Here is a 24,717-nt window from a genome sequence, read left to right on the forward strand (position 1 = left end):
CAGAGTACAAGGGTTCCTTTTTTCCCACATCCTCACCAGAATTTTGGTATTTTTCTTCATGACAGATGTGCTGACTGGATGAGACAGACTCTCAATGTAATTTTACTTTGAAATTTCCTCATGGTGAAGAATATTGAAGAATGTATTTTCAAGTGCTTATTGAATAGCCTATTTCTTCCATTGAGAAATATATATTCCATCTATTAGAATTTTTGGAGTTCTTTATAGACTCGAGATTCCTGTAGGACAAAGAGTTGGCAAAGCTGCCCTCCCAACTGGTTGCTGCCTCTTCCTTTTCTGTGCAGTATTATTTGCGAATTCTTAGGGTTTCACCTTTGCCATTGGAGCCCTTTTCATAAAGCCCTTCTGTATGCATACAGCTGGAAGAGTTCTATGAATGTTTTCACCGAGTAGCTTTAGACTTTCTAGCTCTACATCACGGTTTTTGATACATTGATAGATTTTGGTGTGGGGTGAAATGGGGATTGCATTTCTTTCTGTTACTTGTAGATACCTAGTTCCCTAGGGCCACTTGTTGAAGGGGCAGTCCAGATGAATGTATGTGTGCCACAATGTGTGTGAGGGTCAGGGGACAAGTTGTGGAAGCTGAGTCTCTACCTCCATCAGGTGGGTCATAGTATTGAACTCAGGTCCTTAGATTGGCAGGTACCTTTCACCTGTTGGGCCAACTTGTCAATGCATTTCCGATTTTAAAAAAGTTTCATTACATGTATTTGATGTGCAAGGAATTATATTTTCTGCTGATATCTTCATGCAAGTGTATATTATAAATTGAGCATATTCCCTTTATGCTTCTCTTCCCTACCTTACCCTTTCTTACCCACTATGGTTAGTCCCACTTGTTTCTCTACATAATTGGACTTCTACTTTCAAGTGATATATAGACTTGTAATTTGATGTATCAATATAAAATCCAGGAAACATACAAGAGAGAAAATATACATTAATTGTCTTTCTGGTTGTTCCTGATTCACTTAATAACTCTAGCTGCATCAAATTTCCTGCCAATGACACAACTTCACTATTCTTTACGGCCAGTAAGAGTTCTGTTGTATGTATTCACCACATTTTCCCCATCCATTTCTCTGCTGCTGGGTACCAAGGCTGACTCCACAACTTAGCTACTAGGAGCAGTGCAGCAGTAGACATGGGTACAAGTGTCTCAAAGTGTGCTGGCTTTGAGTCCGCTGTGCAAACACCCAAGACTGGTACAGTGGTGGAGATCATGTGGTACATTTTTTTAAGAAGTTGCCACCCTGATCTCCAAAGTGGCTGAACTAGTTCACCCTCCTGCCGGCAGTGAGTAAGGTTACCTTCCTTCAGATTCTCATCAGCATTGGTTCATTTTCCTTTGAAATTCTAAATACAGGTCTTTCACCTCAAGTTAATCTCCAGGCTCTGAAACCTTGCTTAATTTACTGTGATTTGATCCTACCATAATTTTAAAATGGAAACAGCAACAGCAACAACAAAATGCTACAATCGAATATTTTATTAAAAATACATCAAGGCTCCTGATGTCATGAAACAATCAATATATTGCCATTTCCATCACCGCCTCCTTTGAATTAAACATCCACATGGACAAGGCACTGCAACAACCTGTTCTATGTATTTTCTCCAGCTTTACTGACAGACTGGATTATACAATACATCTTTATATACATTTTTATTTAACCTGTAGAACTACCTACTTTACCATGAGAAAACAAAGGCAGGAGGGAAACTCTCTCAACCTCACGTAAGCATAAGCAAGAGAAGGAAGACATGAACAGTATCTATGGTAGTGTGGACCCCTATGAGTCTGACCATCTCCCCCATCCACACACTGTGGATACCTTTATGTCTTCAAGTATCAGGTAATGGCAGAAAGGCTAAAACCCAGTTTGTTCTGAAGGTGAGCTCTCACGTGACCTCAGAAAAATGGGGAGAATTAGGGTAAGTCTACCGGGGTTCCCTCTGCAGTATCCCTGGCCCCAGGGAAGTCCTGGCTTAAGACATCTCCACATTTGATGTGTATACAACCCTTTGACATGAGTCCCACTCCCAAAGGTAACAAGCTGCACTAATGTGAAAGCGAAGTGTACAGAACTCACAGCTTAGGCACATGTGAGTACAGACAACCTCTACAGAGGAAGAAACTCTAAATGCCATTTAGTATCAAGACCACCTTTCTGAAGAACCTGTGCTTACTCAGGAAGGCTCCCCAGTGGAGTATATAGTTACCTGTGGGCCTCATGCCTTCCTTGCCTTTTGTGATTGGGAAAAGAGCAAATACAGTTCACAGGAACTCCTCTGAACTCTGAAATGTAAACTTTCTCAGTCTCTGACGGCAAACCAAAACCAGCATTAAAATATGAGTCTGATCTCCTGAGACAAAGGGTAGCTGGAGCTTAAAGGTCCATGCCTGCCTCTGCCTCCGTGCTCATTTAAGGAGGAAAGGCCATGGTAGCAGAGTGCATCTTCCCTGGGTGAGGCTGGGAAAATTAAACAATACACACCCATGCCCACTCCTCTCTGGGCAAAAGAAATGGCCTTGACCTGTGTTTAGATCTCTTCCATTTCTTCAGTTAACAATTACAGATTAGAGAAAACACTCTACATATATCAGATTCAACTAGCAACACTAAGTACAAGACAAACTTAAAACAACCAAAGGTGCTTCACCAACAAGTGATTAGACCACATAAAGTATGTTCTCAATCCTTCCACTATGAGGTATGCCTCTAGGAAAAGAAACTAGTGATGACTTATTCCTATGCCTCCCTCTACATGCTGCCCCGCACCTGCATTTACATATTTATATGTACATGATATCATCATATATAATAAAATATAAGTAAGTGTGAGAGGTGTGTGCTGTGTGCACGCTCGTGCATGCATGTGTCCTCCTTGCCATGAATTATCTGCACAATAAACATTTACTAGCCTCTTTGCATGGCCAAGAGTCTCAAGTGTTCCTGCCATGTTCAACTTCTGACCTTTCTGTAACATTCTCAACTCATTGTTTAATTTGCACCTAACACAAAAACACAGGCAAACAAGGCTGCTCTGTGCTTAAGGAGCCCCATGAAAATGTTTCTCTTGGCCTTGTCTTTGGCCACTCTGTAGCTCCTGGTTTGTAATTTATCAACTTCTTTACCTTTTCTTCCCTCCCCTACCTCTCCTTCCTCTTTCCAGCCAGGCCTAGAGCATCCTGTGGAGCTCACATTCTTCTCACTGCTTGAGTTTCCCTGGATGGTCCTTCATCCATACTTGACCATGTTCTCAAAGACATGTCAGAGTTCACATTAATCCCAGATTGAAATATCCAAAGGATTCCATTCACTTTGTGGATTTAGAGATATTTCAATCCTCAGCGTCCACAAATAACCTGATAACTTTCCTGTTAAGCTGTGTGTAGGCCTATATCTTGTCAAAGAATTAATGTCCCATTATCTAGCTTCCTACTCTAGAAACACGAGTCTTATATAGAACCATGAGTCTTATAAACTGCTATTAGTCACTACTCCCTACAGATTCTCTGATGCTTAAGTTTACACATCCCTATTCTGTTAACAGAAACTCTAACATCTCATTCTCTATGCAAACACTGTATGCAATCCATTTTGCGAGTAAAAATACAAAATTTTATTTGTGGCCTAATTTCAAGAACTATGTGAACTTTTAATAGCAATTGTCTAATACAGACATAATAGTCATAATATCCTTCTGTATTTTCTAAATGTTACGTTAAAATTTCATATTTTTTTAGAAACAAAAGCCAAACCAGGAACCAATTATAGGGGTCAGGGAATACAGGGGAGGGTCTGCAGGGTGGGAAATGAGAATAAAGGACAAGGTGACATATGTAAGAAAATGACATAATGAAACATATTACTTTATATGACAACTTAATGATAATAAATAGCAAACACACTACACTGGATAAAGTAAGTTTTTCTTTAAAGAAAAAAAATGAACCTGTAGAGGAAGGACACCATACCATGCAGCATTCGCGTATCTTGAGGACACCATTCCCATGTGTGATGAAGGCTTGGAGACAACCCGGGCGCTGGGGAGTCGGTACAAAGGCAAATCTTCTTGCTCTCTTCTTTGGGCAACAGCTGGAAGATCGACGAGCATGCCAGGACCTTGGGTATCACTGGGCATCATCATGCCTGCAGAATCCAGATGACAGGAAATCAACACACAGTGATTCAACATGTTGTTAATGATGCCCACTGTAGGCGTGACTCTCCAGCTAGGACATGGCTGACATTAAAGCACACATGTGAAAGCCTTAGTGCCAGGCGGCACCACTGAAGGGGATGGGCTGCCCAGAGGAAGGCTGCCTTTCCAGGGTGTCCTCACTTCCATCAATACCATTGTGTTATCAAAAGAACTCCCTTATGTTTTCTAATCATGCTGCAAGGTCTTCCTTTCTCACCCCCGGTCATTCTGGTCATGGGTACCCTAGTATTTATTCATTTAAACGAGATGACTCCCGTGGAATAACAACTAAGTAAGAACTCTTACAACTGGAAAGGCTTAGTTTAGAAATTCAAGAATTCTTTTGTATCTGTTGACTTGTTGGAATTTGGAGATAACTGCAAGAAAGAAAAGGCATTATCAACTATATTTTGAAAGACAAAATTCAGGTTAAGGAACTGCTAATTGTTATTTTGTATATGTATGTGCAAGAGGGGGGTGCACACCTGCCACAGTGCATGTGTGGGTCAGAAGACAACCTTTAGCACTCCATTTTCTTACGTCATCGAACTTTGTAGCAAGTACCTTTACTGCCGAGCCGTCCCGCTGGCCCAATTTTGTATACCTGGCCACTAAAGTATACAAATTGCCATAATTTAAATGTTTATCTTTTTTAGGTCAAGTTCCTACTGCTATTTTAATTCACTTATGTGGGCGGGTATACATGAGCGCACACCGATGTGTGCATGGGGCATACTTGGGAAGGCAAAACAAGACATCGGCTGGCTGCCTCTACCTCTTCCAGCCTTACTGTCCTGTGACAGGGGCTCCCACAGAACCAGAAGCTCACTACTTCATGCCCAGCATTTTATATAGATGTTGGATATTTTAACTCAGGCTCTTGTGCTTGCAAAGCAGGCTTTGTCTCCTAGTGAGTCATCTCCCCAGCCCCTTATGTGAATTCTTATTCTTTTTATCCCCCTCAGATTCACAAAGAACTATTTGCCTCACCTCCCAAGTGCTGGGATTAAAGGTATGTGCCACGAAAGACTCTTTTAAAAAAGTTATATGTATGTGGATGAATATGAATGCCCCACAGAGGCTAGAAGATGGCATCAGAATTTCTGGAGCTAGAGTTATAGGGGGTTGTAAGTGACCCATTTGTGGTGGGTGCTGGTCCTCTGTAAGAGCAGTAAGCACTTTTAACCACTTATCCATATTTTAACCACTTATCCATATATCTTACCTTAATTAAATTTTAAGGGGTGTGTGTGTGTGTGTGTGTGTGTGTGTGTGTGTGTGTGTGTGTGTGTGTGTGTGTGTGTGTATGGGGTACATCTGGCAGTCAGCGGACAACTTTCAAGAGTGGGTTCTCTACTCCATCTTATGGAAGGTCTTTATGTTCCTGTAGCTGCATGAGCTTCCAGGCAATTCTCCTCTCTCTGCCTTCCACCTCAGTATAGGAATACTGGGATTGCAAAGGCATGTCAATGCGTCTGCCAAGCTTTGGCTTAAACTCAGGTTTTCAGAATTAAATGGCAAGTGCTTTCACCCAGTTAACCATAACTGCGTGTGCATGTGTCCCTCCTTTATTATCATCTACATTGCTTGTTTTGCACAAGTATTTGTATGTGTGCATGCATATGTGCATGTTCACATGTATGGATGCACTGTGGGTTCGTCTGTGGAGGCCTGGGGTTGATGCGGTGTTTGTCTTGATCACTCTCCACCTTCCTTACACAGGCTGGGTCTTCTTTCTGAACCTAGTGCTCACTGTTACAGTCAGTTTGGCTGCACAGCTTCTGAGGCCTCACTGTCTGTGTTTCCTAAGCTCTGGAATCAAAGGTGCTGTCACACCAACCTGGCTTTTGCTAGGTTCTGAGGATCATAACCTTGATCCGCATACTAGCACAGCACTTTACCTGGGAACCATTTCCCAAGCCCCAGCCTCTTATCCATAACGTTGGTTTCTATTTAGAAGGACTCATAACCTTGAGGCACATTAGTAAGAAAAAGAGTAACAGCTTCAGACTCCAACCGGAGGCAGACTCGTATAGGGCTTGGGACACAGCTCAGTTGGTAGAACGGCTGCCTGGCAAGCATCAAGCCCTGGCTTTCATCCCTAGCACCACATGAACCAGCTGTAGGGTGCATACCAATAACCCCAGCACTCAGGAAGGGAGGCAGGAGGATCAGGAGTTCACGGTAATTCTCTGCTCCATAGTTTGAGGCCACCTGGGCTACTTTCCAGAAAGCAGAGTAATTACAGACTGAAAAGCAGCATGGTTGAAGAGCTGACTATGAACAGTTCTGTGCAGAGTCAACAGGCGATGGGAAACCTAGCAAGGTCCAGCTGTGGGGAACTTTGCTATCCAGGGAGGAGCCTGACTTGCGTGCCGGGAGCTTTCCTTACGACCAGCAGGGCCACAGCCTCACCGGCCTATGAGCCATAAATTGAAACAGTGTCCCCCATGACATCTTCTCTGAAATTTGTATTCTTGAAGAAAATGTGAAAGACTATAAATTATGAGGGGTTAGCTGAAAGCTCACAAATACGTAAGGAGATGGAATGCTAGTTGCATACCAATAAATAATGCAGTATATATCGAGGCAATATGGAACATGATACAGATTTTCATCAAGATTATTATTAAGGGCCATGGCTTAGTGGGATGTTGCTTGTCACCAAGTCTGGAAACCTGTGTGCAATCCCTGGAAGCTGCATGACATGACAGAAAGTACCGCCTGTGGCTCCTCATGAACAAGCATGAGTGGGTACACACACAAATAAATGTGAAAAAGAATCGGTTAAAGTTATTTGTACACTTGCTTTCTCAGAGATTTCTTTGGAAGTTAAGCAAGACGGTATACCTTTTAAAAAGACTTGATGTGTTTTATTCACCATTGTAGAAAATGTGAGGAGGAGTTATAAGTGGTTGAGCCCTTACAGGCCGGTTGTGGCTTTCAAATGTTCCTTCACATGTGGAGCATCCACTACCTGCCAGAAACTGATGAGAATGAAGTGCACAAGCTAGCCAAGCTCCTCCTGCACACAGAGCTAGCATTCCAGTGGCGAGAGATGAAAGAGCACCTGGACTGATGCTCAGAAGCCTTACCTTCTAGAAAGAAAAGCAAGCAATCCGTGGTACAGAAAGACATGGTGATTTCGGACACGCAGCCAGGAACCAGGAGAGTGGTGGGGACACGGTTCAAGGAGACGGCATGAAGACGCAGCTTGATTTGAAAAGGATGGAACTCAACAAGCATTTTGATTTGTCACCCAAACTAAAAGCACCGCTGCTCAGCAACATGTCAAATAGAAAGATGGGAGCCAGAAGGAGGCGACCTTTGAAACCAAAATGCAACTGAAAAAAGCCTGCAACTGAAACTCCCCCTGTAGCCACACTTGACCTGTTGCCCGCCTGCCTGGCCTGCCTGCCTAGCTCTGCCTTGCGGGCCCTAATATCCTCACTGTGCAGCAGAACCTTAAAGAGACAACAGGAAACCAATGTCAACCCTATCTCACATTGTGAACTAGGCTGTTAGGGCCAGGGTCCAAATATTTTCCCATTTTTCTCTATGTCACACCCTAGTCTTCCGGTAGGCTATGCCAGTCCCGATTTCCTCAGCCTCCTGGGTTTCTTGTATTTAATGGAGACATTAATTCCAGAATCAGGACTGCTTTTCATGTCTGCTCTGCAATCCAACATAGGGACCTCCCCTCTGTTGGGGAATATTATTTTAAGGTGTGTGACTTTTGTTTAACTCTGTGAAGCTGGGATTCTTTACCTGTCTAAATCACCTGATGGTCCTCATAAAGAGCTAAACGGCTAATAGCAAGGCAGGAACAAGGAGAGGCGGGGCTGGCAGGCAGAGTATAACTAGAAGGAGGAAGAGAGGCACAAGAGATCCAGGAGAGGAGGACATCAGGGGCCAGCCACCCAGCCACCCACGGAGTAAGAAGGAAAGTAAGATACAGAAATAAGAAAGATAACAGTTGAGAGGGAAAAGGTAAGTGGGATAACAAGTAAAGCTGACAAAAAACAAGCCAAGCTAAGGCTGGGCATTCATAACTAAGAATAAGCATCCGTGAATTTATCTGGGAGCTGGGTGGTAGGTCCCTCAAAAAACAAAAGAGTAAAAGCATCCACAATACTCCTCCATTTTCCTAAAATGCGTAAGACAGTTCAGAATGCCACCTGTGTTCTCCTCTTGTTTGCTCAATAAAAGAATAACAAGGCAGGCTGAGGAGGCTGTGGCCCACCAAGAGGCCTGCACCCACACTACTTACCATTAGTGTATTCATCACTAGAGTACATCTAGGACCCAATATACACTCTCAGCCAGTCTGTCCTCATGTTTGTGAGAACATGAGGCACTTTACACCAATGCCTTCCTTGAATCTGTGTCTTTATCATGTTTAAAGGCTTGACTCCCCAGAAAACTAGAACTAACCCGAGTCACAGACTGCACGACCTTTTCCTATGAACACCACCCACACCTCACCTTCAACAACCTGCCTAGGAAACGGCCACTCTATTGCTTTCCATCTAGTATGGAGACTGTAGAGACAGTTAATCATGTGGCAGTACAGCAGAGATGGGGCAAACAGAATTATCCCACGCAGTGCCTTTCCTGTCAACTGAGCCACCTTTACTGACAACTGCTGGGACTTCATATCTGGGTGCCCGGCAGCTCGAGGTGTTGCCTGTGCACCTCAGCTCAAAGGGTGGGAAAGCTGAGGTGGAGCAAGGACCCAGGCAGCGGCTGTAAGTGCATCGAACTGTCTACTTGCCAAGCAATTTCCCACACAGTCGCTGCTCTGCTGTACAAATTCATGCAGGTTCGTTACAACTTCTCTCGCCTGCTGCACAGGCCCTCTGCCCACTGCCACCTCTCTGGCCCTTTGCCAGCACACAAATGCCCATTTCTCACCTCTCACAGTGTTCGTCACATACTTTATAGAGCTGTTCTCCATGTACACCCAGAACCTGCCAGTCCATGAAACAAAGCATGTCCTGGAGCCCTACACAGTTGTTGGACAAAGGCTGCAATGGGCGCAAAGGTTATAAAAACAGGGAGGGTGAAAAAGGCCCCTGGAAGTTAATGCTTATAGAAGAGGAATGGGGGAAATTTTCCAAACCCTTATAGCTGGTGAGGTGCAAGAAGGGAATGTACAGAGAAAAAGCAGGGAGAGCCTGAGCAGAGAAAAATGGGTGGTTGCTTAACTCAGCAACAGAAACAATTGGATGTACTGAAGAAACAGACAAGCAGCATGTTGCCTTCTCACTTGACAAATACTACTTCTATACACACTGTGGTAACAGCCAGTGACAAGCCTCGCCCCTCAGGAACTCAGCTTACAGTAAGAGACTGGTCCGAAAATGGGCGCAGAGGAGAGAAATCCCTCTGGAGTGGGCAGCAAGATGGAAACAGAGCTGTTTCTTTCCTAGCATCTTGGAATATCGATACATTATTGTGATGCCCATTTGGAATTCATCTTCTTATCTTTCATTATGAATCATGCTCACTGACAAGTTTGCTTTTCATGGAGAACGAGGGTAAGTTAAACAACATTTGTTGGTATGCCTTTTGTTGCTGTTTATGTTGGTGTGGAAACCACCATGGGTTCTACTACTACTACTGAGTCACATCTGGAGCCCAAAGTCACTATTTCCGGTTAACCACAGGATTGTGAATAGCTCATTATACATAGGTTATCAATAAATACTTGTCCTATAAATCTAAGAAGGTTTGTTATAGATGGAGTGCACAGTGAGCTACAGATTTGAACGGGGTTCCAAGACTCTCAGATCTAATCTGACTTTACGGCTGAGGAAAGAGGGCCTTGGAGAAGCTGTGGGCAGATCAGTAGCTTAGGACAGAGGAGCCTGGTATTCAGATAGGGCCTGCTGTTTGCTGAGCAAAGATCTCAAGAGAAAAATGCAAATAAGAATGGGATCAGCTCAGTACACAGGCTGCTGGGATATGTACCAGCTCACATCAATATCTTCTTAGGCCAGCATGGTGAGCACCAATCTAGGTACGCCTGTCACAGCACACTCTAATGAATGTGCTTATGAATGGTTCCTGAGCGAGGATAAGTCCAAGATACATAACTTTAGCAACAATTCCCAAATAATATTGTCAAGAATAACTACCTTAGGGCCTTGCAAAGTTGAATGGTATTCCCCCAACTCCTCTCTGAGAATCTGTAGATAATGATTTATAGGGGAGGAATGTCATTTTCTTCAGGAATGTAGCCACCGACAAGTTGTCCATGCTCCTATAAATAGTGGCCCACCCATGTTTCTGTAAGAAACCCTAATGAATCTCAATGGGTCACTGGGGAAAAATACATCATGAAAATAGAAAGGGGACAGTTGGAAAGAGGAAGAGGATCAATAGGAATGAGAGTGGGACAGGACAGCAATGCAGGTGAATGACTAAAATACATTATACATCCATTTTAAAATATAATATACCCAGTATATTTAATTAACATATGGTAATAAAAATCAAGAATAAGGTATAGAGCCTTTGAAATGAAGACCCCAAACCTGTGGGGAAAGTTTGTTTTCATGCACAGTCATGCAGAAATATAGTTGAAGGATTTGATCTAATGGTAATAAACTAGACAGGATTGGGAGGGAGGGAGGGAGGGAGGGAGGGAGGGAGGGAGGGAGGGAGGGAGGGAGGGAAGGAGGGAGGGGGAGGGAGGGGGAGGGAGGGGGAGGGAGGGAGGGAGGGAGGGAGGGGGAGGGAGGGGGAGGGAGGGAGGGAGGAATGGAAGAATAATATGGCTCCAAGCAGTGTCAAGACACCTATAACAACAGAGACCAGGCCAGTGTGGTCTGTTCATTCTTGTCATACACCATGAACAAGTAATTACTCATCAATCAAAGAAGCACAGAAATGGGGTGAACTTTCAGAAGTAGACTTCCTATAGGTTGAGAAGGATAAAAGCTCTATTTTCCTCCCAGCTATGAGTCTGAAAAGGTACACACACTCATCTTATCACAGGGTTTTATCTAACCAGCATCATCACTGCACAGCTCTCTCTGACTGCTCCATTCTGTAGATGCCACCGAACACACTCATAACCTCACACCACACTGTCACCCCTTTCTGAAGCTGTCTCCCCTACGTGTCTGATACGTGAAATGTCATCGCAGTGGGCTTCTCCCCAAGCAAAGTCTAACAGTGAAAGACAGCACAGATCCTGAACAGCTCTGAGTCCTGGGGTGAGGACAGAACAGTCTCACCCACAATCTCAACAGTGGAACAACAGCCAGTATTTCACTGTTGGATCAATTAAAAAAATCTTTTAAAGTCGAGCCTTCAAAAGAATATGAAAGTGGCTATTCCAGAGTGGCAAAGCGAGGGATAATACTTCAGAACTCTCTAATGGAACCTAAGTTATTAATGTACTAGAATCAACTATAGTTTATGGTGAAGAAAATGCTTCATAAATGTTTAAGATGTGCACCTCTTTATCAATATTTAACAGCCCCATCCCATGAGCTAGCAATCCCACTTAATAGCATTGGAGACGTTAGCATATATCAGTAGAGACATGGCTGATGTAAGGGAGTAGCCTCCCTTCCAATCTGTGCTGTGATGCAAAGCAGATGCGGCAGAGAGTATGCAGCCTTCTCAGTGCACAGAAATTGAAAGATAAAGTCGAAATCTCAGCCAAAAGAGATAAACGGTTTTAAAATCAAAAAACATAATGAGGACATGGAAGGGATTGGAGGCGGAAAAAAAAGGGGGGGGGGAAATGATGCAATTATGTCTTAATTTCAAGAAATTAAAAACAGCATGAACGTAAATGTGACAGTATAATACACTGTATATACAGCAAAGCACAAGGACTGCAAATAATCTAACGTGTGTGCATTAGAAACGAGGCCCACAAACCTAAGTCCAGGCTGTTGCTCGTCAGCGAATGAAGATGTTGCGCGTCATCAAATCTGCTGTGCTGGCCATTTCCTTCCGAGGACGGCAGGGGTGGCAGGGGATCAAGGCCAAACGTCTCTTTCATCTGAAAAGGAAGAAAACCAGAAATTCAGCGTGATAAGAAGCAATGAAAACCCTATGTTGTTCAAACCAGACGATACTGAGCTACAGGCTGCTGGACACACCACACTCACCCCGGGGGTTACTCTGTCATGAGCTGTCACGAGCGCTGCATGAACCCAGACAGGGACACCTGGAAGTTTACTTAGTAAGAGTTTCCTAAGTATCAACAAATGGATATAAATGAGCATATTCCAGAGCAGACAAAAGACCTGGCCCTCAATCGAGTGGTGATATACAGCATCCTAGATGTTCTGACACAATGTCCTCATTGCTGTCTCTCAGCCTTTGCCCTGCTTCCCTAGCACTCCTGTCCCGCTGCTATACTCATTGTTTTTCAGACAGAGTCTCACTGAGCAGCCCAGGCTGGCCTTGAACTCTCTCTCTCTCTCTCTCTCTCAGCCTTCCAACAGCTGGATTATAGGCACACAGCAGATGCCTGTCATGTGGATTGGCCCAAACAGAATTTACAGGTTGACCAGCACTGATGATGACTTACTGCCCTTTCCTCCTGTCTTCCCTTTATAGCATGCCTTTTACATTTTTCTTTTTTAAGTTATCCTCTGTTGGAATGTTAAAACACTTGTGCCTTCCTAAAGTCTTATATTAAATCAAACTGTTCAAGAATTTATATATTGCAATACAGACTTTAAACTGCAGCACAGCAGGGACGGAAGGATCGCTTTGACCTTCCAGCTGTTTCTTATGAGAAGACAGAATCGAAATCCCTTCGTGAAAGACTTCCTTCCTGAAACCTTAAGCCTCTCCCTAACACTAAGTCATACTCCCACAACTTATTATTTCTTGGCAATTCCGTATCTGAGTACCTGACTCGATAGCTTCTTTGGGTCCTCCCTTATGGGGCTCCCATGCTATATAAACCTGTGAAGTAAATATGTTTGCTTTTCTCTTGTTGATCTATCTTAATGCAATTTAATTTTAGGGCTATGAAAGGATGGAAACAGGATTTGTCTGCCTCCATAGCTCCCAAATAGAGATGTGAGGAGGCAGGCCTCCAGCAAGGTGATCAGGTCATGACAGCCAAGACATTATGAAAGAAATCAGTGATCTGAAAGAAAAGGCCAAATGAGAGATTTCTAGATAATCCCTTATAGAAACTTCCGCTTAGGAATTCTAAATCGAGACCTTTCCAAGCATCCTGACACCCAGGCTTTAGACCTCTCAGCCTCCAGAGGGTAACACATGAATTTCTAATGTTAACAAAGCCACCACAGTAAATGCTATGCTTGTTATAGCAGCTCACAGTCATAGATATACAACATAATTGTCATAAATTTCTATGAGCATGAATTAAAGGTTTATGCTCACTGCAAAAGTATATTTAACTAATTTAAGAGAATAGCTTTTTTTTTAATGTTTGGTTTTACTTTTTGCATTCAGAGTCCAGCACTATAAGACTGGTTAGCCTCAATTTGTGATCCCCCTGCCTCCAACTCCTGACTGCTAGAATTACAAAACTGCACCACCATGCAGAGTACTACTGGTTTTTATTGTTGGAGATTTTGATGTTTCAAAATAAAAATAGGAAGTTTAAATTTTCCACTTTCTATAGAACTGTAACAGTCAGACTTCAGTGGTAGAGAAGGCATGCTGATGAACTGTTAGGCTAAATCCTGTCAGCTTTCCCAAACAAAACAAATTATGGTCACAGAGAAGGACATAACATCAGCTACCCAGTAGAGTCGACAATGCATCATGCAACTCAAATATTACATGGGGTGAGCAGTAAGCACAGTGTGACTACCTGTCTGACTGGACTTCTCAGAGAAGGGAAAGGAGGAAATAGAAGGCAGTACTTAAAAAAGGAAAACATTTTGCAATATTTTGGGTTGATAGGGATATTTCATACTGTCAGTGGCAATTCTGTTAATAGTAATTGGAAAGCAAGAAAAATCACCTCAAATGTGGATTTCAGTAAAGCAGACTTGAATTTTATTAATTATTTTATTTTATGTGTTTGGGTGTTGGCCTGCATGTTTATCTGTGTCCCTTGGTGTCTGCCTGGTAGGTACTGAGAATGAACACAGGTCCTGCAGAAGAGCAACCAGTAGTCTTAGCTGCTGAACTATCTCTCCAACCCTCAGTAAAGCAAATCTGAATAGTTAAATCTTCAGAAAATTGAATTTGGGTTTTTGTTTTATAAATAGACAAAAAAAATGAATATATTGTCAGTCTGGTAAAGAATTCTGAAGCCAAACAAACAAAAAACAACCCTCCAACAAAAAACACAAGACCTTTAAAAAGCGGGCAGCTGGTTACAATGTAGGTTTTCCACGGAACATATTGGATCAATGAGCACATAAAAAGATGCTAAACGCTACTAATCACTAATTAACGAAACTCAAATCAAAGTCATAATGAATTACATGTGGTGGTGCATCTATGTAATCTCAGCTCTACATCCCAACACTCAAAGAAGTCTAAGGCAAGAGAATCTAGAACTCATAGCCAGCCAGAGTGCTTTTTAAACCTGAAATGTCGCAACAGGGTATTTTAAGTGTGTGTGGTGACAGTCTGAAGACTGTGAAACCTTAAGGAGGCAGGACCTTGGCTGACAGCAGCTGGTCACTAGGGAGGAGCCTCTGAGGGCTCCAGTCACCTCTGGTTCCAGCCTGTGTTTTCTGTTACCTATTCACACTACCACTGAATAAGCCTCCCCCACACATTCCCTGCCAACAAGAACTGTTCCCACCATCATGCCTACCCGGCTATGCTACAATAAACGGGTAGAAATCACTCCAAAACCCTGAGCCAAACTAACCCTCTCTCCTTTAGATTTTCTGTTAGGTGTCTATCCTCTCCTCTCCCAACAAAAAGACAACTAACTAACCCACTGGGTTATTGGCAAGACACCATCTCAAATCACACAGTAAGCCACACTTGCTACTTACAAACACAAATTTTAAAAACTCAGGTCAACCAGCATTAACAAGGGTGCCAAGAATCAGGACACTTTGAACATTTCATGGTACAACTGTTCCTATAAAAACTAATCCTGACGCATCCAATGACATCAACATGAGGTCACAACCAGAGGATGAAGAACTCAGGCCCATGCTTGCCCTAAGGTTCTTCTCAAGGTCTTTCTTTTCTGTTGGTTTGTAAGTCAGGGTCTCACTCAGTAATCATGCCAAATTTACTATGCGGTAAAGGCTGATCCTGAACTCCGGACCCTCCTGCCTCTACCTCCCAAATGATGGGATTGCAAGCACCTGGCTCTATATATCCCACCATGATCAGCTATTCCCAACACATGGCTAAGGGCCACTTCCATTCACACCCATGCTTTACATGCCCCACAAGCATGCAGATTTCATTTACAATGTTTAGCATTCGTTAGCTCTGCAATAATTCAGACAGGGTACTTCCCACAGAATACTTGCCTAATAAGTATTTCCACTAATAAGCTGAGCCAACTCCTGCTGTAGGACTTCAAGACCAGGAACTTTATACTCTATAGACTAATCGTAATTTCTCTCAAAAACCTGCGCTGGAGTCCTTGAAAATGCTTACTGGTCACTGTGACCTGTGCATTCCCATAGTAATGCTGTCATTCTCAAATAAACAAGAGGATCCTTTGGGATTTCCAATTGTGATTTAGGCGGGCAACCTAACAGAACTGAAAACAAGACTTGAACAGGTATTTCTGCACCAATATCTATAGCAACATTATCCATGAATAAAAGTAGAGGTCTGGAGACATGGCTCTTTTGAGGGCTATACTGATCAGCCGAGGCTTTCCCTGGGGCCCTGATGTATAGAGAAGAAAGTTCCTTCTCTAAAACCAAGAATATGACTTGGCAAAGCTAGTAATGGTCTGAGGCCAGGGACTTGGGGGAACTATGGCTTCAGATCCCAAGAACCCAATCAACCTACCATATTTGGCTCTGGTTATCAGTCCCAAAATTGCTGTGTGCTCAATTTATAACGCTCTTGAGATGCACTGTGTTGCCCTTATGCAACACTGTTTAATTAGCTTCCTACTGACTTGATGGCAAACTGATTTCTCTGTCCCATGTCTCACCTAGAAATAGTATGTACAGTGCCATACTTAGTAATAAGCCAGTTTGGCCTAAGATACAGTTTGTACAAGACCTCCCAGCTTGTATGAGAAGTTCCAGACTTTCTATCTTCTCTACCTTCTGTTATTATCTTCTGATCCTGTGGTCCTCTCTCTCAGGACCCTGTCACTGAAGAACCATCTGCTGGTCCCGGCCATGGCTTGGTAGCTCAAGGCACTCACAGCTCTTATAGAGGACCCGAGTTCAGTACCCAACACATATGTGGAAAGTCAAATGTGGCACATGTGAGAACATTCTCTGAAACTATGAGTTGTTACAAAGACAACTTTAGCCTAAAGATATCACATAATTTGAAGATGCAAAAAGAAGCACTTCTTAGTTAGAACTTTCCTCACATGACTGAAAGCAGCAGCTTCAGCTGTCCAGTGCACTTGCTTATGAGCTCAGAACCTGAGAGCCAGGGACAACAGAGGCAAGTTGATTTCCAGACTGAGGACAGCTTGATCTACACAGTAAAACCTTGCCTCAAAAAAATGCAAAGGTAGGGGCTGGAGAGATAGCTCAGCAGTTAAGAACACTGACTGGGTTCAGTTCCCAGCACCCACATGGCAGCTAACAACTGTCTGTAACTCCAAGATCAGACAAACATGCAGGCAAAACATGCATCGGTGCACAGACAATAAAAATAAATTTAATTTTAAAAATACCCTGTCTGTTAAAAAAAAAAAAAAGCAAAGGTGAGGGGTGGGGGTGGGGGGAGCTGACAAGAAGGCTTGTGGAAAACAAGTTGTCCCACATCTAGCCAGCTGGGCCTACTCCCAGAAATAACAGTCAGCCTAACATGCACGCCTACACGCCTGAAGACACAGCACCTGTGACACCCAAAGAAATAAGCACTGCCACATCTCACGATTGGCCCCTAAAAGTTCATTTGTGTTTCCTAAACAAACCTATTTGTTCTACCCACAGAAACCTTCTCTTGTTCTCTGCAATTGTCTTCTCTCACTTTAAATGATATTCTCCTAGGTCTGACCTGAAAGGGGCAGAAGAAAAGATTTCCCACTGAGACATGCAGGGTGAATTATTCTGCCTTAATGAGGATGTCTGACATACACTGCAACATGAATGAACCTTGAAGAGCTTATGCTGTCTGACATACACTGCAATATGAATGAACCTTGAAGAGCTTATGCTAAGTAAAATAAGCCAGACATATAACAATGATGCTCACAGCTTCCCTTCTATGAAGTAGTCAATTCTTAAGCAGAAGGAAGAATGTCTTCTAGTGCCAGGCAACGACAGGCAAGGGGCAAGGGGCAAGGGGCAAAAGGAGGGCATTTCTTGTTCAGTGGTCTCTCAGGGTTTCTGTGTAGGAAAATGGGGTCCTGGAATGGACAGAGATGGTGGCCACACAAGAGTGTAACTGCATTTAATGCCCCGAAAGTATCTAGTACAGACATTAACACAATTAACACAATTGGGGAGGGGTGGAGATCCAGAAACTTTCATGGTTCACCTTTTAACTAAAATAAGAATCTGTAGGTGGTGGAGATTAGACATTTGAACTTCTTGGGTATTATTTGTATATCACAATTATAGCCTTACAAAGACAGAAGCAGTAATGGTCCTCTACACTCTTGAGGGCAGTCCCTAAATAGGTGCTGGGAACTACATGCCCATACATATATATAACTATATGAATACAGCTTTAAATCCTCCCAGGGATTATAATGTATACGTTTAATACCTTAGTTCAATCCTAAATTAGAAATTTACAAGTACCAGAATTACACAGGTAAGAAATTCCATTATGTGACTTCATATAACACAATATAGGCCTCTAAAAATACTGTACAAAGTATTTTTATTTTTATGTGAAGTATCTATAAATTTCAGGATATACAAGTACATATGAGACAAACAAATTCTGGTTTGGGACTTAGTTCTCACTCCTAACATATTCCATTGCATAATGCGAATCCTCCAAAAATCTATACCACTTCTGGAACTAAGTGTTTCGAGTCAGGAACACTCAACCTAAACTGGATCATGGGTTTCATGACTAAGTTATGGTTTCCTGAGGACCATCAGTACTGAGAAGCAAATAAAGACCCAAGCCTACCCGGTCATCACTGAAGAAGGGGATTAATGCCAAGTAAAAAGATGTAATAATTTGAAGAAAATCAAGTGATAGTTGTTTAGAATGTATTTGAGCTGACACAATCTTCATCAATATATCCTGTAACATTAAATCATACAATTCAGTGTGAGAAGAAAAATTTAACATCTTCAAGATTTTGAAACACAAATGGTTAAGTGTAAACACTATGAACACCTTGTTTGGCTATTTTAATCCACAGCTTTAACAGCTTAGTCATGAAAATGGACCAGTTCTTTGGGCTGAATTTTATTTGGAGGTCTAAGTTACTCTTTCTATATAAGAAAGAATGACTGAATTAGTGAGGCAAACCGGATGGAAGTCAGGCCCTGTGCTGGTTTCAATGAGGACGTCCCAGCAGCACAGCTGGTTGAATATTTGACCCCTTTTTTGGTAGTGCTGCTCAGTTAGGGTTAGGACATATGGCCTTGCTGGGGGAGAGCTTTGAGATTTCAATGCCAGGTGCCGTTCCCAGTGTACTCTCTCTCTTCAAGTCTAAGATCTAAGCCCTCAGCTCTCTAGTCAGGTGGGCCTGGCTGAGTGTGACACAAAGAACAGTACAACAAGCGGTTAAGTATTTCTGCTTCAGTTCTGGCTTGAGTTCCTGCCTCGACTTCTCTCAACGATGGACTGTGACTTGGAAGTATAAGCTGAAGCAAACCTTTCCTGCCCTATGCTGATTTTAGCCAGTGTGTTTCATCACAGCAGCCAAAAGCAAACTAACAAGTACAAATAAAAGAACTGCTGTATCTCAAACGAGCTGGATAAAAATGCAGATTATGTATTTGGGAAAGTGTTGAATGATCTGAAAGGGATTGTTGTGAACAGAGATGTGGGCACTAAATATGCACTGAAATAATTTGAATGAGATTATAACTAAAGGCACATATATGCAAAAATTAGCCTGATAAAACTTTAAGATATGAATGTTTGACTAGATGTAGTGAGTAAATATTCTGAATATCTATTTTTATATTTCACCTCTCACCTTAAAGTCTAAGTAGCAAACTGGAAACTGGACCAGTATTTCAAATTGTCTTTTATTTAGATAAATACAAACTTTTTTTTATGGGAAAAAGCAGCCACAGCAAGAAAGTGTGCACATGTTCAGCAGTCTATGTAAGTGAATATTCAGTGTGAAACTGAGCACTTAGGATGCAGGGAAGGGCTGGCAAAGAGTGAAAGCCATTGCCATTGGAGTACACCAGGCAATTCTGTGTCACTACTTCCCATATCCAAGATCATTTACAAATTGAAAACATCTGTTCCCTGGTAGGCTGCCCAGAACCTTCTGCTGGGGGGAATCTTGAGGCTTCATCAATACAACTTGGATAGCACCTTGCCCAGCAGAGGAACCCACAGAATTTGCAGTAGTGAAAGAGATGAAATGTCCAAGGATGGCAAGGGAGAAGACCCAACCTCTACTTGCTTTACTCATCACAGAGAAAGGGATCAGACTAAGCTCAGGGAGTAGGGCCTGTGTGTGAGCACAGCACCAGCATACCTTATAGGATACCCTCCAGGGCAGGCAAAGAGCACATGCTCAGCTTGCAGAGGATCCTGGTTTGATTCAGAGTCCACATGGCAGCTCACAAGCATCTGTAACTCTGTTCCAGAGGATCTGATACCCTGTTCTAGCCTCTCCAGGTACCATTCATGGACACAGTGTACATACACACATGCAGGAAAAATATCTATACACGTACTAAAACTAAAACCAGACTTAAATAAATAGAAACACCAACCAAAGTAACTATCTTTTCATTTGTCTGAAAATTAATTCAAGCCAGAATTAACTAATTAATTAATTTAAGAAAACATTAAAAATTCGACAGGCAACTAATTAAGTATAATTTTATTTTAAATCAAGTTTACTGGTAATTTAATAGTAAGGATAAATGTATGAAAAGGTAATGCTTCCTGCCAAGTTGGAAATAGGCAGAGTCTCAAATCTGAGCATAATTTTCTGGCATTCACTACTGATGCATCACATGTAAGCAGAGAGAATGCTGTGAACAGCAAAGATCTAAACAATAATATACTCTGTGTTTACCCGAACAAACATACTTTATAAGAAACACATAGCCCCGTTTTCCTAAGGGAATTTAAAAGAAAATCTTAATGACTAAAAGAACTCTTTATTGAACTGAGAAATTAGAAGAAAAATGTCACACACACACAAAACATAGGAAAAAACACTCAACCAGGAAGTTAACCACAGATGTGATATGGGATGACCTCATGCGCACAGCTACACTGCTGGCCGTGCATCTTGTAAGCCATCCTAACGGTGAAGAGCCTGTTTCGTTTCTGCTTTATCTGGGGAAGTAATGTGAGGGAGGGAGGGCCAGAGCGGGGAGGAGACAGAGGCTGTGCAGCAAGGCCATACCATGTCTGCAGTGCTGTAGCTATACTGCTGCATCTCCTGGGAATATTCGCTCCTCATGGACTCTGCATCGGGACACTCGGGTGCTTCCCCTCCGGAGAGGGTGGCAGACAGCCACTGTGTGTCAACCTGGAGCTCCTGTCTCGAAGGTGCATGTGTGGCCTCCTGAATGTGTGGTGCTGGGTGGAACTCCATGGCCCGGAGGTGATCTTGATAGAGTTCATATTCCTCATCAACAAGCATCTCTCTTTCCTCACCCCCTCCCTCCAGGTGAGGGCTCAGAAATTCATGCATTTCCCAGGCTTCTGAGTTGATGTCCTTTTCTTTTTGTTGGAACTGTAAAGATTTTCCCAAATCTAGAAATGGTTCGTCCACAAGTTCTTCAAGATATGGCTCATCTCTAAATTCCTATAAATAAAAGTTTTTTTAAAAAAATGTTAAGTTCCACTTGTCTTAAAGCCGCACTTTACACCTCAACCCCAAAAAGTGCCAACCTAACTGCAGTGCACAGCCTTAGTCAAGGCATGATCAGAGTCAACTGCTCTTCGGCACCACCAAACGAGAAGCCGCAGCCCATTATGCACAGCCCAGAAACTGGACATGGAATAAAGAGGCAGAAGCCCCTAACTACCTAATAAATCAACACCACCATGAGGGATTTTGTTAAAGTGCTACACCAAATATGCAACTTGTCCCTAACACAAAACGTACTTCATGCTTAAGGCAGCAAAGACTGAAAAGCTCAATGTGGTCAAGTCTGAATGACTCAAAAGAAGTCAACGATATCTGAATGTTCAAAACACATTCTCTTATTTTTTGTAGGATAGGCGATTGAATCTAAGGCCTTGCACATGCCAGGTAACATTCTTCTGCTGAGCTATACCTCTAGCTCTTAAAAAATAAACAAACAAACAAAAAAACACCCTTCATAAAGACATAGCTATATGCCTCAAGCACTTTGTATAATTTGTTTTTAATAAGTCATGTAGTAGAAACAAGATTTTCACGACACTGAGACTATGATAAAGAGGAATGACTACAGCGTGGTTTTTGCTGAGCCTCTGCCCTAACTCTGGGGAGTCTGTGACTGTTGAGTACAGAGGCCTAAGTCCCTGCAGATCAACACTCCTCCCTATTGTAAACCCCACCCATTAAACAGTACCTAGTGTAAATTCTGACAATCAAGTGCCCCTCTGCTTTCTTCTTACAACTCAACACCATATGGTGACAATTCATATTGAAAGAGTGAACAGATATTGCAACCTGATTCAAAACAGTCACTTTAACACAAAATGACTCAACTTTTAAAAGTGTGATAGACATTGTGGGAATGCCTATCAGCCTGAAACACTGCATCTATGTCAGGAATGTCACTAAACAACTGCTATCAAGTAAAACAAAGAAGACAGTATTTTGGGAACAGAAGGGGAAGCTCAACATATACTGTCTATGATTACAGTATCAAAGGGGTTTGAGTAGGTAATCTTCTTTGATAAGTATTCAATTATGAAACTGCATGTTTAGCTCCATTTCTATACCATTTTATATGGATGTCTGTTTTCCATTATATATTCTTTCTCCCGAATTGTAGGTTTATATTAGTGCTTAAAAGCGTTGTTCTTTTGCACGTATTTTTACATGTATTTACTAATTTGGGCTGGATGAAGGTGTATGCCCTAGCAGATATCTGGAGATCAGAGAACAACTTGTGGGAGTCAGCTTTCTCCTTCCACCTTGTAGGCTCCAGGACTGAACTCAGGTCAAGCTTGGTGGCAAGGGCCATAACTGAGCCATTCTGCTAACCCCCAGTATTTGTTTTTTGAAAATGCCTTACATTTTTTTTGTCATTTAAAGAGACAATGTAAGACTAAATGAAAAAAATATTTAAAAAAAACTAATTAAAGAGAGGGAACCCCGGGGCTGGAGAGATGGCTCAACGGTTAAGAGTAGTGGCTGCTCTTCCAGAGGTTCTGACTTCAATTCCCAGCAACCACATGGTTGCTTACAACCATCTGTAATGGGATCTGATTCCCTCTTTTGGTGTGTCTGAAGACAGCTCACTCATATACATAAAATAAAAAATAAATATTAAAAAAAGAGAGAGGGAAGCTAGTAGGACATACCTGTGTTTGCAGAGGTGTGTGTAGGTAGGGTATTTAATTTGTATCTGTTTATCCGAGTGAGTGAGTGGGGACAAATGTGTGTTTTTACTGTAACTTTAACTTACAAAAAAAAATCATTCAAAGGGCAAATAATTTTACCAAATACCTTGGGTGCCTCAAGGATTAAAGATGACTGTATGTCATGAACAGTTTCTGAAGGCTCACTGTTGTCTTCATTGTTGTTTGAATGTAAAATAAAACTTTCTTCCTTCTCATCTTCCTGAAAATAAAAACCAATTTATGATCAAGAAAATCCTTCAGCTTCAACTCCTCTTACTCAGATAGTTCTCATCCAGTGCAATCATTCAATGAAGTCCCACATGACAAAGAAAACAAATCTTAGGCCAAAACTGATCAACTCTTAAGTGTTCTTTAATGAAAAACCAGTCACCCAGGAAAATCTCTTGCAGATACAGCTAGGACGTGATCTCTGCACCAGGCATGGGCTTAGGAACTTTAACACTCATGTGCTAGTTACTAACAGGCACTCTAAGAAGAGTTCGCATTACTGATGAGGAAAGGGCACCATTTGTAGTAGCCACCCAATAGTTACATATCCAGAATCTGACTCCAGAGCCAGGGTTCTCAGTTACCACTCTATGTAATCCCCATTTACAGCTCAGTAAGGTGGATAGTGGGGAGAAAAGGCCTCACAGTTCACAGCCTTGGAACCACAGAGTAAGGCATAACTCCACAGCCAAGGGTTCCCGGGCCAGTGTGGTAAGCCTAGTACCAAAGACACAGTGCGGTTTTTAAAGCCAATTCATTGTTGTTGTTTTTTAATCCAGTCGGTTTGAAGTAAGTTTGTAGAAGAAAAGGTATATTGCTGTCATGGATAAGATTGACTGTGTATCATGTAGTTCTATGAGAATAGTTATTATATGGCTTAATATGACAGAAGTAATTCTGTTCTGCTACACATCTAGTCTTTCTGCTGAAGCTTGGCTTTTCTTACATTTTTCCTGCCTCCACACAGGCATCTACCACCATGCACTATTTATTCCAAGTTCTCTACCATCCCAGTCACTTTCCCTTAATCTTGTCCTCCCATGCGTAACTACCCTGGCAGCCTTGGACTCTGAGGAAGAACTGTGCAGAGCCCACAGAGTGTGGCTTACATGCACCTCTAACTACAGCTCCAGGGATCTGATGTCCTCTTCTGGCCTCTGAGAGCACTGCACTCAAATGCAAAAACCTCACACACCTATACACTGAGTTTAAAAAGAAGAAGAAAAGAAACTTGCATGGGGTCAAACATATAGGAAGCAACATGGGACAGATTTTTCATCCAGGCATAGTTTCCCCTGGTCCACGTTCTTTACTGTATAGTTTTATTTCCCTTATTAACACAATTCAAACCTTATAGGAGAGGCATATTTATCTTCCAAATTCATGTCACTAACTACTGCACTGTTATCACTTCCTATATTAACTGAGTTCAAAACTTACCACCAAAGGCTTACAGATGCCAAGATGTACAGCACCTGGGGGCACAGCCTTCAACACTTCCACAGCCTCAGCAAGTGTGGCATTGTCCAAAGAGAACTCATTGACTGAGACTAGGCGATCTCCAGGTAAAAGCTCTCCACTTCTTTCTGCTACACCATCTGCTACCAAGGAGCGAATCACAATAACTGACCTTGTGGGATCCAATGGGTCCTACAAATTAAATGAGAG

General features: G+C 42.3%; 1 protein-coding gene across 3 annotated transcripts in view; it reads right to left on the reverse strand.

Annotated features, from left to right (window-relative positions):
• Window positions 1-24,717, reverse strand: part of Patj (PATJ crumbs cell polarity complex component) — a 309,593-nt gene that overhangs the window by 192,747 nt on the left and 92,129 nt on the right. For all 3 annotated transcript variants that reach the window (XM_040757130.1, XM_040757131.1, XM_040757129.1), the window contains exons 18-22: window positions 24,490-24,699; window positions 23,147-23,260; window positions 20,882-21,286; window positions 12,133-12,256; window positions 4,007-4,181 (exon numbers count right to left, since the gene is read on the reverse strand). In XM_040757130.1, coding sequence (XP_040613064.1) covers window positions 4,007-4,181; window positions 12,133-12,256; window positions 20,882-21,286; window positions 23,147-23,260; window positions 24,490-24,699 — 1,028 coding nt within the window. The remainder of the gene's footprint in view (window positions 1-4,006; window positions 4,182-12,132; window positions 12,257-20,881; window positions 21,287-23,146; window positions 23,261-24,489; window positions 24,700-24,717) is intronic.

The sequence above is a fragment of the Mesocricetus auratus genome, unplaced genomic scaffold, assembly GCF_017639785.1.
Source record: "Mesocricetus auratus isolate SY011 unplaced genomic scaffold, BCM_Maur_2.0 Super-Scaffold_100014, whole genome shotgun sequence".
Taxonomy (NCBI): Eukaryota; Metazoa; Chordata; class Mammalia; order Rodentia; family Cricetidae; genus Mesocricetus; species Mesocricetus auratus.